General features: G+C 36.3%; 1 protein-coding gene across 3 annotated transcripts in view; it reads right to left on the bottom strand.

Annotated features, from left to right (window-relative positions):
• The window catches only part of PHTF2 (putative homeodomain transcription factor 2), a 145,240-nt gene that overhangs the window by 64,025 nt on the left and 65,742 nt on the right, over positions 1 to 15,473 (bottom strand). For all 3 annotated transcript variants that reach the window (XM_027773316.1, XM_027773313.1, XM_027773315.1), the window contains exon 3: positions 7,791 to 7,847. In XM_027773316.1, coding sequence (XP_027629117.1) covers positions 7,791 to 7,847 — 57 coding nt within the window. The remainder of the gene's footprint in view (positions 1 to 7,790; positions 7,848 to 15,473) is intronic.

The following is a 15,473-nucleotide window of genomic DNA, read 5'->3' on the forward strand; positions in this document are numbered from 1 at the left end:
GCATACATGTGTTCCTGTCTGTACCTGTATTTAAATCCAGAATGGCAATAAATAAATAAATAAATAAATAAATAAAATTGACTTCTACAGATTTCAATTTAAAATAAAATCTTTAAGTAATATATTGAAGAAAAATAGGACACATTTTACATTTATTACAAATGGAACATAATTATAGGAGTGTAATAAATTATATTACTTTCCAAAAGGATATATTTTAGAAATGTGTGAAACATGCGAGGCCACTTTTTTTTGACTAAGAATAAAATTCTAATACAAAGACTCTAACTACCAAGCAAATTTGGGTATACAGCCTGAGGCAATTCAGGAGACTGCATTTGGGCTCACATTGGCGTTAAGAGTGCTGAGGCTGGCTAAGGGCACAGTGGTCCCCAAAGGCTCTTAAAGTATGGTGCTGAGGGTGTTATTGCAGAAAGCAGCAGATCACAGAGCTGAGGACCATACAAGGATGCAGATTTCTCGGCAGAGGCCAGCAGATAAGGGGTGGTATCAGCTTAGATCCAGATAGGATGATGCGCATCTCAGGGCTGCCACAATGTTAACATGCCAACCACTGACCAGACCATAATGCCACCTCATCACTTCAGATCTTAGATGCTATGACTTGAAAGTGGGGGAGGAGGAGGCAGTTAAGGTGAACTGAATTAATTTAAACTTGAACATTAACTCAGATTTAGTTTCCATCATCAGTACAGAGTGGAGGTAGAGTTCAAAATTGGTGGGAAAAAACTATGGAAAAGTAAATTACTTTATTACTTAAGATTAGAATGTTAAGAATTAAAGAGCTTGGCTCAACTCTTCATGAGCCAAGTCCTGAGAGATGACACAAGTGTGTCAGATGATTGGTTTACTATTCGTTCAATTAATCAAGTAATTTGCACAGTAAATCATGTTGTTGGTCCTAATCCAAGTAGCAGCAATTCTCTAAAGTAAAAAACCTGCTTAAGTACTATTTGTATTTAAAACAAAAGAGGACATGGGACCAGCAGTTAGCATAATGGCTATGTCGCTGGACTCCCACGAAGTCGACCGCAGTTCGAGTCCTGGACCCGGTGGCTTAAACTCACACCGGGTGCATGTGCGTGCGTGCCCAAGATCCCGAGAGGAGAATGGAGGAGAAGAAATTGCAGCGTGGCCATCCCCCCGGGGGGTGATTTCTCACTTTCTGTCTCTCTGTCTGTCTGGCGAGCGCACGCACCCTATAGCAAAAATCTCTCAAAACAAAACAAAAGAGGACAGCAATTGAGGTTGGATATAACTGAAACGTCTAAGTCAAACATGTACCACGAAACTGAGATGCAACTAATCTTTGAACCCTTCTAATAGTGTGTCCATCTGAAGTTGCAAACCAGTCAAAAATATAAAAATAAAAATGAAGGACAAAGAATGGATCAGGGTTGAAGATTATTATATGCCGTCAATCCATATACTCTCAGATCCATATCTGTAATTTCTCCTACTAAGATTCATTTGTATCCCCAATCAATATGCAGTGCATTTGTTCTCATTTGCAGACATGCACAGTGGCAAAAAAAAAAAAAAAAAAAAAAAAAAAAGTCATCCATATGTACATTCCCAGCTGAGTCGCAAAAAAGGTGACATCTGTCTTCTTGCTTCATTCTCCTTACTGTAAACAAAGGTTCCTTTCAGTCTATTCAGTGTTTCATTTCTTACATTTTGTGCTTTCTGTCTGTAAGTTTGTCACTTAAGATGGCCCCATGCACAGTGCTTAAGTACTGTCTAGTGTTTCTAAGTGCAAGAAGGCTTTATGGAGAAAATGTGTGTAAGAAAACCTCTGGGCAGACATAAGGTATAACGCTGTTGGTCCTGAGGTACCTTTAAATAGAAACACACATAAATGAGGTTAGGTATTGATTGACTAATGAAAGTGTTGTGACCACAGACTCACAGCAATCAGTACTTCCCCTAGAAGCAAGAGTTCAATATTTGCTAATTCAGTGTTCATGGTGACTTTACAGAAACTAACAATCATGAATAATGAGATTCAACTGTAATCTATATTTCATTTTCCATCTTAATGTTACAATGGAGCAGCCAATGGATTATAATTTGTTCCCAAGATTTTACAAATTGGAAAGCCAATTCTAATAATAAATGTTTTAAACAAAAATTCATTAGTAAAGCACTATTTTGATTTGGTATGAATTTTAGAACAATAGAATTGTGAGGCAGTAGAAAGCTAGAAAACGGAAGTGGGTAAAGGGGCTGGAATATCTGCCTATGTAGCTAGGTAGAAAAACTGATCAGGGCAGAAAATTCCCTACCCAGGGTCATGTAGACAGAAGATTTCCAGTGGGGGGTGTCTAGCTATTAATCCACATTTGATACAGCCAATCAGTGGGTCCAACCACATTGGATAGAGTCAATGAGATGAAAACGATCAGTGGGGCCCAGCCAAAGGTCAACAGACACTACCCATATTAAAAAATTATAAACCTCTCAGAATGTAAATCAGGGGGCCTTTGAGCCACAGAACGTAAATCAAGGGGCCTTTGAGCCATTCTCTCTCACTGCTTTAGCCTGCTCTTACCTCTCCGGAGGGTACTTACATTTTCACTTAATTACCTTGTCTTTCACTATTGACATGTTTTGTTCAATTCGCTGTCCAAAACACTAAGAACCTGAAAATCTTTGCAAAGTCATCCCACAACAATTTCACGTTCATTAGTGTAAAAAATTTGAAATGGTAACTTATTGTAACTGTTTTCTGTCTCCAATAATTCTTTCTCTAACAATTTGAAGAAAAAATAAAACTATTGTCAATGCTTTCTGACTAATCTGAAGATTACTGCTACATATAAAATGTTTTATCAAGATTGTTTCATCAACTAAAGTCCTTCTAAGAAAAACAGTGAATTGTCTTGATTTACGAAACTGTGTTGTTTTTCAACATGCTCATTCTACTTGACCTTGTTTATTTGAGTCATTTCCTATATTATATTCTATTAAAGCATATTTATTTTGAGCTATATTGTAGAGCCACACAGTAATTGCCAGTTTCAATAAAATTTCTTATTCACAGTAAACTATTAGAATATTTAAAGTTTTAAAAATAGAAAAATGTCACGGATAAATCAAATAGTAATGATTTTACACAAATGAAAGATCTTAGCACCTTGATGTCCTATATATATATATATATATACATTTTACAAAATCTGATTTTAATTAAGTAGGTATTTTAAGTCAGAAAATTTTACATTGGTTTCGGGTAAATTTACTTTCACACAGGTAGGATAGCTTTCAGTTATAACTATCATAGACCTTCAAAAAGCTGAGTAAGGGAACCAGCAGTTAGCATAATGGCAATGTCGCTGAATTCCCACGTAGCTGACCACGTTTCGCGTCCCGGACCCAGTGGCTTAAAACTCACGCCAGGCGCGTGTGCGTGCATGCCCAAGATCCCCAGAGGAGAATGGAGGAGAAGGGATTGCGGTGTGACCATCCCCTCTGGGGGGGGGGGGGGGGTGATTTCTCGCTTTCTGTCTCTATGTCTCTCTCTGTCTGGCGAGTGCACGCGCCCTGTAGCAAAAACCTCTCCAAAAAAAAAAAAAAAAAGCTGAGTAAACGAAAATGAAAAATAACATTAACAATGAAAAAGGATGAAATTTTAAAACTACTGATTTAGGCATAAACTAGAAAGTATAATCAAGCAATATAAATGCAATTAATCCCCAAGAATCAAAATGCTGCTTTTGTTCTACATTTAAACCCTTATGGTACATTTCTACTGTGCGATGACTTACAAAACAAAACTGCATTTAAAAAAGTCTCTATAACACTGAGGCAGAAAACAAAGTGTTTAGAAAGTATTTCTGTTCAGTGGCCCAGAGGTCCTGCGTGTGCAACTACTGTAGTACTTGGACTCCATCAAAGGATAGAAACATCAGTTTTCTTTTCTGGAAATCCTGTTGAGTTCCCCAACCCCCTTTTTCCTATGACTTTATAAGCTTTTTGCTGAAGCATTAGAAGACATCTTCAAAAAGCTCATGGAAAATGTATGTTATGAAAACTACATATAGATTTCAAGGTTTATTTTTTATACCAAAATAAACTTGTATTTTAATTTCACTTTTCCACAGACTTTTTGAAGTCCCCTCATAAGTCTTACGGGTACTAAAGATGGAAAAAATTCTGAATTTACTTTCAAATTTTGGTCAAAGTGATAAGAAAATTAAGCAAAGGTTTTAGTTATGATTTCTAAAATGTTTAGCAATGTATAAAAGATTTTACAATTTAGCAACAACAACTATGGATTTTTAATTCAAAAATGAGCATTTCCAACATACATATTTACACATCTTTGACTTCTTTACTAGTTGCTCACTCCTTTGCCAACTAATGAGAGAATGAACTACACAGAATGAACTCAATACATTTGGTCCAGTGTTCTCTAAACAGAATATTTTGGCTTTTATAAAATATAAACTATTGACATTAATATAACCGTTATACAACTCTTTACCTTCCTAGAGATAAATACAAAGTCATTTTATACTATAAATAATTTACCTACACCAGAATCACCAGAATGTCTAGCCAGTAAGGAATGTACTTTGAAGCTCTGTCAACAGACTCTTATAATCCAAAATAACAGAAGTCTTAATACTATTTTTAATTCTTCAATTACTATTACGAAGTATTATCTTCAAAGGAAGACATGGTTCAGAAAGAAGTGATAGGCCTGAACCTTTCCTAAGATCATCCTGACCAGTACTAAGTAACACCTAATATAATTCTTCCTTATCCTAAGCTGTATTTATTCATTAAAGTAATTGTTTTTAAAAGGAGGAAATTACGTATGTAATGTAGTAATTTGTGATAAATGGCTTCCGAAAACTAAAAAATTATTCATGTAGTTTTTTGAGGTTTTTAAATTTAAGAAACATCCAGAGCTGACTGAAAACACAACCTTCTCAAAATATTTAATGTGCCCTTTCCAAAGGGCTGAAGTTTTTTAATTGTCAGAGAATAAAAGGGTTTTTTTTTAAAAAGATAGACTTTTTTTTTTTTAAACTACAGAGTACACTTGTAAGCTTCAGAGAAACAGAGATGACAGAGAGAGAGAGAAATCACCCTCCAGGGAGGATGGCCATGCCGCAATCTCTTCTCCATTCTTCTTTTGGGATTTTGGGCATGCACTCACACGTGGCTGGCATTGAGTTTTAAGCCACTGGGTCTGCGAATTCGAACCATGGTTGACGATATGGGAGTTTAGTGATGCAACCATTACACCATGTGCTGGTCCCAAGAATAAAAGGTTTTAATGAATCTTACTAGACCTCCATTGCTGTATTTTATTTGCTTGACTATACTTTTATTGACACTCCAGACTATTTTCTCATGAATCTCCTATTCTCTTTCCTTCTTTATGTGGCTTCTCGTTTATTGCCTACCCATTAAATACTGATGGACCCCAATGTTCATTCCCAGCCCTTCTCTGTCATGATTCAGTGGAATTCTATTCACTTCTATGGCTGTATCTTTATAATATGGATAATATATATAGGTGTGTGTGTGTGTGTGTGTGTGTGTGTATCCCTATACATGTATGTTCTCTATATACTAAGACTCTCAAATCTCTCCTCCAAGTACTACTTGAGTATTTCTAAAATAGAATGTTGGATCTACTCTTCTCCCACTATGCCCTAACATAGTGCTGCCTGCTCAAATTTATTAAAAATATATCTAATTTTCTGCTTAAAATCCTTCAGTATTTTCTCAGCTATTTTTCAGATTATATCCAACCTCTTGGATAAGGCATTTAAGCCCTTTCATAATCTGACTTCCATTTCCCTTTCTAGTTTTACTTATAACCACTTAATCTTTTTCCTCTATCCAATACCAAATCAAACTCCTTGAGGATTCTTAACTCTGTCAAGTTCTTTCTTCCATTATGTCTATTTATAATGAAAAGTAGACATGGAATGTCTGTGTGAAATGTTATTCCTATTCTCCTTCATGTCTGCCCAACTCAGCTCATGAGACACTCCCTCAGTGAAGTCTTTCTTTACCTCCATAGAGCTGTCTCCCTCTGTGTTTCCTTACAAAGGCTTATACATGCCTCTTTCTCTTTTTAAAAAATATATTTATTTAATTTTACTATTATTATTATTTTTTAATTTGCTATAGTGCACACAACCACAGAGTCGGCGAGGGGTGGGGGAGCTAGGGTGGAGATAGTAGTGGTGGTGGGGTAAGAAAACAAGCCACCAGGTCTGGGACTCCAAACTGGCAGTTGATTGGAGTCCAGTGCCTTAACCAATATGCCACCTGCCCTACCCTACATATGCCTCTCTTAATTGGATTTATCTCACCTGTAATTGTGTATCTCACCCACAAAACTATAATCTATTTTATCTTTCTGTCCTAATGCCTTAATTCTATATTTAACACATACCACAACTTTGTAAAGCACATTAATCCTTCACCAAAAAGAGCATGAAGACTACAATGAACAAATAGCAAGAATCTTGCTCTTTTTTTTTTTTAATTTTTTTTAATAGACCACAGATTAGTTTATTTTTAACACCCATTATGCCATGAATTCATAGGGAATAGGTTCCAGTAGCTCAGGCTCCTTTCCATTGGTTCTCACAAAGTGTGCTTCTCTGGGTGGAGCAGGCTGGCGCTTTAGTTGAACCCAGGTACCTTTCTCTTTGGCTTCTTTCTTTTTCTGGTCATTTTCCTTCACACGTTTTAGGAAGCTATCTCTGCTCTTAGAATGTTTAATATGCTCAATATGCACATTGATTCTCTTGGCAAGAATCTTGCCCTTAACTTGTTTGTTCACAACAATGCCAACAGCATGCTGGGTAACATTGTAGACTCTTTCAGTTTTGCCATGGCAACATTTGTGGGGCATTCCTTTTTGAACAGTACCCATTCCCTTAATGTCTACACTATCACCTTTCTTGTAGATTCGCATATATGTCGCCAAAGGAACAACTCCATGTTTTCTAAAAGGCCTAGAGAACATATATCGGGTGCCTCTCCTCTTTCCCGTTGTGTTCGTCAGCCTCTCCGCTGTCCCTTTGTGTTCATCATTTTGATTAATTACTGGAAGATGGTGGTTCTGGCCAAAAGGCAAATCTTGCTCTTTAATAAACACTGATAAATTTCTTGGACAGATTTTTAAATAACTAGATAATGGTTTTCAATATAATACAAATCTTTCTATACAAAACAGAAAACTGAAGGAACTAAAATAACAGTCTATGGGCCCAGATTAAATTTAGCTCGTGCACGAACACACTGATTAGTATCTATGCAAATGAAAAATATAAATTTCTTTTTAAATATGACCAACTTTTCAGCAACTCTTTTTATGTCCAAGTCATTCTGTTAGTAGCACCAAAAAGCAGATCTCAATTAAGCAGAGCAGCATTTGCACAGGATCACTCAGGCGAGAAAAATCCTGAAAAACTTACCACTTTAATAAACTGTACAGAGCAATGACAGCATCAAAAGGGAGGAAAAGCAAACTAGAAGTATAAGGTGACAAGTGAAAGGGGAAAAAAGCTGACAGAAAATAATCATTAGAAATTAAATGTAAAAGAACAGAAGGATGCAGAAAAGTAAAGACACATGATTGTTATCATAAAAGAGTTTACCTCTTTATTTCAGAGTTTAGATTGAATAAATATTGATTTATACCTTAAAAGTATATGGAACAAAATAAAATAAAATGTAATTAATAATTCATAGAACTATGTTTCAGGATAAATAAAATGATATAAACTTGTTACCTTGATTTCCCTTTGTTCAACAGATTTTTCCCATATTTGTTGATCATATGCTCCAATCTACAAAAAAAAAAAAAAAAAAAAAGACAACAGTACTATATTAAATGATGATTGCTGGTACAATACCCATCAAATAGATACAACTATCCTCTAATTATTGGGTCATCAGGAAAGTCATGATGCATTTTTTCATAGAAAAATACAATACAAGCAACTCAGCATTCATTTAACACAGGTTAGATTTAGCTCCATCTGAGACTTCTGGAATCAACACAGTAGTGTGGTGGTTATCAAAGTATGATTATAGGACCAGCACTATTAGTATCACTTGGAACTTATTAGAAATGTAAACTTGAGACCAGCAGATGACATAATGGTTGCATTGCTGGACTCCCAAGTAGTCGACCGCAGTTCGAGTCCTGGACCCAGTGGCTTAAAAAAAACAAAACAAAACATAAAAACATGTGTGTGTGTGTGTGTGTGTGTGTGTGTGTGTGTGTGTAAGTGCCCAAAATCCCAACAGGAGAAGGGACTGTAGCCATCCCAAGGGAATCCTATATTTATTTATTTATAATTTAATAATTATAAATTAGTAAATTTATGATTTAATAATTTATACTGCCCTAGGGAATTCCATGTTTATTTATTTATAATTTGGCATGTGCATGCTGTTTGGGGGTGTAGGTGAGAAAGAAACCCCCATGGGGAAAGGTCACACTGAGATCCCTTCCTCTCCATCTCTCCCTCCTTTCGGGATTTTGGGCACACATGCAGATGCACTGGATGTGTTGTTCAAGCAAAAGGGTCCAAGACTTAGATCTCACAGTTGGCCATGTGACATCCAGCCACCTTAACTACCATGTCACAGGCTAGCCCAAATAAACTTCTTTACTGTTCCTATCCACATGTTCTTTGCTATTACCTCCTATGGTCTCTAGTTTCTACTTAATTTCCTATACCTATTCCTTTCAGGACACTGTAATGAATCAACTGCATACAGTTACGACTGAGGATTTTCATTATTTATACTAACTGAAAACTAGAATGCTACAAAGTTAGGAACATTTGAGATAATTATACTTAAGAGACTATAATGACCAGAAATAGGCAAAGACATTGCAAAGAAATTCACAGGAGTATTTTCCAACTCACATAATTTTACCCAAACGACCTTTCAACTAGACATACTTTTTTAAAAAAATCAAAGAATCAGTAATTATAAATACCAGAGTGTGAGAACCAGCAGTTAGAGTAATGGCTATGTTGCTGGACTCCCACGAAGTTGACCGCGGTTCGCGTCCCAGACCCAGTGGTTTAAAATTCACTCAGGGTGCGTGTGCGTGCATGCCCAAGATCCTGAGAGAAGAATGGAGGAGAAGGGACTGCGGCGTGACCATTTCCCCTGGGGGAGTGATTTCTCGCTTTCTGTCTCTCTCTCTCTCTCTTTCTGGCGAACGCACGCGCCCTATAGCGCAAACATAAATAAATAAATAAATAAATAAATAAATAAATAAATACCAGAACGTTTTCAAGGTAGACAAAGAAGGTAAAATAATAGAACTTACTAAATAACTCCAAAAAAGTCTGTCGTTTATTTTTTTAAGGAAGAAGTTTTTACTTAATTTTATTTATTCATTCATTTATTTTAATTTAACCAGAGACAGAGAAAGAGAGAAAGTGGGAAGGCAAGCCACCAGGTCTGGGACTTGAACTGTGGTCGGCCATGTGAGAGTGTCCAGCACCTTAACCATCATGCCACCTGCTGGTCCCAAAAGTTTGTCATTTCTATTATCCTCTCTTGAACGCTGATTCATATCCACTCCTCTGGTTCTGTAAATCCTGTTGTCTGTTCCACCACAAGGCTCCGTTATTTTAAAAATAGTGTTATGATATACCTTGAAAATTAAACTCATATAAAACATCTAGAGCAAGCTACCTAGAATGAACAACTCACTCACATGTAACTAAAACTACCAAAGTCTCCGTAAAAAACAGGGCTAAGAAGCCCTAAGTCAGAAACAATCAACTTCTGGTGACTAAGTTGCCTCTATTTTATTAAATTCTGAATTTTAACAATAATCTTCCTTAAAGCCAGAAAGTCTAAGTATAGGAATATAGATGCCACAAGAATAATTCCTATCGGAGTAATTCAGAATGACAGGGTAAACCTTAAAGAGTGGAGAGAGGGAGGGGTGAATAGATAGTGTCAATGGAAAACAACCAACTCTAAACTAATTAATAATTCACGTGGTTTATTTCTAAGCAGAATGAGTGACCTAGGCCCAGAGAGGAGGCAAAGCTAGCCTTTCTCTCCGGTGATTAGGTACAGGGGTTCCTTTTATTTTATTTTGAGAGCAAAAGACAGAGTTTGGAATGTGGTGAAAAGTTTTTCCATTGGCCTGGCCCAAAAAGGTGGGGCATGTGGAGGAGGGGTTGCAGGTTGTAGGTAGGTTTTACAGCTTTCAAGGTGGTGCTTGGAAAAGGAAGGTAGCTGAGATCAGAAAGGAATGTGCTTTAACAGTGATGATAAGGAGGCTTAATATACATCACAAAGATACTGCAATACTATGCCAAGGGCAGGATATGGGAAGAATCCTGTCACTAAAGGGCCAAAATGGTCTGTCAACATCTGTGGGTGTGACCCTCCCTAGGCCCTCTGGAAAGGACCTTGGAAAAATAGAAAAAGCAGTCAGACTTCTGTCCACATAATCTGTCCAGTAATCCTATAAAAATCTACAGGATAAAATGAGTTGTTTTACTGGAGGCAAATTTATTCAAAGATGTGATAGATGAGGAGGACAATTTTCATTGCAATAGAACCCCTTGAGGTGTTCTAATTTTTTTTTAACTAGGTGTCATTTTCAAAGACAAGCAATTAAATGTCTCTGTAACTGGAAACGACTCTCCTCTGCAGTAGACTTTTGTTTTGAAAATACTACCAGAACTGATCTCTTACTTATAAGCAAATAGACCCCTTTCTTAACAGAAAACTGAGGGTGCTATTAATCTCAAAGCAAGCGTTTCAGAAGGAAATGTTCAGTTCTGTTCAGTGATGTATGTTAGGATGTTCTGTGTTGTCAACCGTGAACGTATTCACAGATTCACAGAGTAAGTGAACAGAAAGGTTTATTAACACTTTCTAAAGGAAGAAAAGGGGCCAAATGCAGGAGTTGCATGGCTCTGAAGGGTATGGGGGTAGGAGGTAGGGACTTTTTGGGGCTTAGGATGGTGTGATTAAGCCAGTCCAGAGATAGCAGCCAGGTAGTCTTTCACTCCACCTGGGTTGTTCAGCTATCTCAGGGTGACTCAGTGAGCTGCAGTAAAATCAAGCAGCCGCCCTCCCCCATTTTCTTGCCTCCTTTCAAGTGGAAATTTTCCTCTGATACCAAAGAATTCCCCACAAGGGCATGTCCCCTCTCACCAGACCAGTCAGACCTAAGTGAGTATTTAGATGCTTTCTGACCTAATGAAGACTGTTAATGTATGGGTTAGTTGTATAGCCAGACCTAGTTCGACCCTTGGGCCTCTCTCCCCGCCCTGCCAAGTACTCAGACACTGAGCTCTGCTCAAGACACAGAGACCAATATCCAAGAACTGATCTCAGAAAAAGAAAAAGAAAACGCCCAAGGTATCTGTTGAATGTTGAAGGCCTCTTTTTCATAAAAAAAGGTCGAAGACATTTTGGGTTGGGACTAATAGGTCCTTTTAAGTTATGTGCCCTTAACAAATTACCATTACATGCGAGAGCAGTGTGAAATCTCTGAAAATTGTTTGTTTCCTGGTATGCATGTTAGCTTATCAAAGACATCATAAAATCAGAGTGGTGGTAGGATCCTAGAAGAGACAGAGAAGGAATTCTAAAGATCCATTTTGGCCTAAAGTCTTATTTTATTCCAAGCTGAAATCTGGCAGAACACCTATAATTGAGGTCAGGATCTTTCCCTGAAAGAAAAGTAATTCTGTTGTCAGTCATCATTAAGCAAGAAAAGAAGTGATACTTAGATTAGGAAAAAGAATTACATTTTCAAGAGTTAGGGTCATGAGTTCTCAAGAATAATTTTCAGAGCTGTGCTGCCAAAATCAAAAAGGAGCAACTAGACACATTTTCCAGTTTCTGTTTTACCTATGACACACAAATACTGGCAGACTTGACTAAGTCACATGATAACTGTTTCTTTTTTGTATTTCTTCTGAAAGACTCCCGACTTAAACAGTCAGTGACTTTTTAGTTTAAGGAGAGTTATGGCAATTTTAATTAATTATAAGAGTCAGTTTTTGCTGTAAAATATAAGAGGGCTTTATTGTTAGTGCGCTAGGACTTTATTTTTGGTTTTCACTTCTATATAAAGTAAAATCACAAGGCCAGGCTCAATTACAGTTCTTTGTAAAAGGTCAGGAAGAGAGAAGTTACACTATTTTAAAATGCCATACAAAAGATTCTCAAAAGCATAGCAGTAACTTTTGTTTAATAGACCAGGAGTTTCAATCAGATCATAGGTCTTTGAAGATAAAAAAAAAAAAAAAAAAAAACTACCATGGAGTATTTTGGCTACTTCCAAATTTTAGGTACTTTGTAACAGTTCTCTTCCCCCTCGCCCCTCAATGGCTCCTAGGGTTTGGGCATTTAAAAAGCACCTGTTTATATGGGAACAAAAGGTTATATACTCAAATAATGTATTGTTGGTAGTTACTCAGAAACACAAAGGTAATAAGGTATGGGTAGTTGTATAGACAGCTAATTATTATTATTATTTGCTGCAGGTTGCATGTCTTATCAGGAAAGAGACTGAAAGTAAGAAATCACTCCCCAGGGGAGATGGACATACTTCAATCCCTTTTCCTCTATTCTCCTCTTCGGAGTTTGGCATGCACCACACATGCCCTGTATGATTCTCAAGCTGCTGGGTCCAGGACTCAACCACTCAGTTACCCATTTAGGATCCAGATGTGCACCCGCTCACCCCCACCCCACCGTACTCTCCCTACAGTAAATAGCAAGAGCTTTAACAAAATCAAAAAAAAAAAAAAAAAAAAGAAAAGAAACTGAGAATTTGAAATAGAACTAAATGAATAGATGCTTTGTGACCCTAGTGAAGACTGTTATAAGAGGAAAATAAACATAAACTTGAAACTAATGTAGCTAATATGTAAATATACAAAGTAGATATGTATAAGGATATATGAAAACCACTAATAGTGATTATCTCTAAGAAGTTTCAGGGAAAAAATAGCATTTTTCCTTTCTGTTTTATATTTGTTGATAGTATAACATTTTTTTCCACAATGGATATATACTAATTTTTATAAACCCGATTCTAACCCTGGCCTGTTGGACACTAAACTCCAACTAGTTATCTAAGAAATTGTTTCATAGTCATATCACTGAATAGTAACTTTATAGGAAATCATCTACCCCTTCTTACCATAATTCTAATTTTGTATCTTTCTACATACACTGAGACAGACAGTGTAAACAAGGGAGGACAGAGGGGGGAAATGGAGGCAGGGAAGACTGGAAAGAAAAAAGATGAGGAAGGGGAGGACTGATCGAGACCGGTAGAGAAAAAGAATACCTTTGTCTATAGACTGGCTCCCAATAAAAAAATTATACTTAATATGATGGTATTAAAAGTATAAATATCAAAATCTAGATTAGACGGTGACTTAGGAATTTTAGAAAAGTATCTTTGAAAAACAATATGAAAAGGTATTCTGAGGCAATCTAATTATCCCCTAGGTAATCACATTTAGAACAGGAGTAGCTCAGGTATCACAAGGCTAAAGAAAAGGTGTCTAGCTTCAAAAAGGTAGCTAGCAATAATTTAATTAGCTTCAGTGCTTAGTTAAAAGATTAAAAGTTCACAATAAAGACAAGCAAAGAGAAATGAAGCCCAGATTTGCAAATATATTTTAAGTATTAGTTTCCTTAACTAGTAACATTTATACCACAACACTAAGTTAGTGTTCTAATTTTTCCCACATAGTTTCATACATAGTTTCATTTTTCTGAATCACCCTTAAATTCTGAAAAGCAGGGCCAGCAAGTGGCGTGGAGGATAAAGGTGCTGGATTCCCATATGACCAATCACAGTTCGAGTCCCATACCTGAAGGCTTGCTTTCTCACTTTCTCTCTCTCTCTCTCTGTCTGGTCAAATTAAAAATAATAATAACAAATGGGACTAAATAAATAAAATTTAAAAAATCTACTATGTTGAATAGTAATTCTAATTACTACTCCATTTGTATGCTACCCTATTTTATTTTAAAAAATTTTTACAATGCCTTAGTATGATTAATACATTGTTTCAATGCTTCTAATTGCCCATTATGTGACACACACCCCCTCCTAAAGAAGTCACACTTTATAGAAGTCAGACACTCAGGTGACTTTAATGATATAAACCAAATGAGGAAGCTGAGTCATTACATTACAAAATATAAACTATGAATGATGTTGATGTCAGACAAAAAGATGTGGTCTGAAAAAATGCCAAGAGCTTAACTCTTTCAAATGCACAATTACCAAATATAATGCTTCTGAACAATTTTTTCCTGAAATTCTAAAATAGTACAAGAAGCCAAACCACAGAAGATTTTTAACCTAATCATTAAAAATATTACCTTATTCTAGTTTTACCTGGAAAATATCTTAAGTGGACAAGTATTCAAATTTAAGATATCTTAACTGGAAAAAGAAATCTAAATCATGCAATAGACATGTCTAATTAGAGTAAAGAATTGTCTTTGTAATCTCTTTGCTTCAACTGTCATTTATTTCTTCTGCTAGCAATCATTATCAAAACTGTATCAACCAAAAGTGTTTCTATAAAAACACTTGAGTGGAAGGCAAATAGAAAAACTGAAACTTTAAAAAAAAATTGAAATCCTTTTTTGGGGAGAGAATGTGAATTTTTAAAAAAGAAAACCTATTTCTAGAATTCAATCATTTTAAAAACATAGATAGCTAATTTTTAACATTTAGACTAAAACACCAAGTTTAAAAACATTATCATTAGCAGACTAAAATCTAGCTACTTATAAAAGACTGCATTCTCATTGTAAGTAATTAGAAGTACAATGACTTAAAATATTCCCACTATTAAAACCACATCCCTGGCGGGGCCGGCAAGTGGCATATGGTTAAAGGCGCTGGACTACCACATGGCTGACCGCGGTTCAAGTCTCGGACCTCGTGGCTTGCTTTCTCACTTTCTCTCTCTCTCTCTCTGATCAAACTTGAAAATAATGATAATAAAAAGGTAAATAAAATAATTCTTAAAAAAAAAAAACAACCAACCAACCAAACAAAAAAACCCACATCCCTGGGACTGGCAGGTAGTGTAGTGGTTAAAGGTGCTGGATTCCCACATGGCTGACTGCAGTTCAAGTCCTAGACCTGGTGGCTTGTTTTCTGTCTCTCTCTCTCTATCTCTGATCAAAATGGAAAATAATAATAAAAATAAATAAAGTTAAATAAAATAATTCTTCAAAATGAAACAAACAAACAAAAAAAAAAAACCCACATCCCTGGGGACCAGTGGATAGCGTAATGGTTAGGTCACTGGATTCCCATGTAGTTAATCGTGGTTTGAATCCCAGACCCAGTGGCTTAAAACTCACATCAGAGTGTGTGTGTGTGTGTGTGTGTGTGTGTACCCAAAATCCTGAGAGGAGAATGGAGAAGA

This window comes from Tupaia chinensis, unplaced genomic scaffold (genome assembly GCF_000334495.1).
Source record: "Tupaia chinensis unplaced genomic scaffold, TupChi_1.0 Scaffold000044_1, whole genome shotgun sequence".
NCBI classification, from domain to species: domain Eukaryota; kingdom Metazoa; phylum Chordata; class Mammalia; order Scandentia; family Tupaiidae; genus Tupaia; species Tupaia belangeri.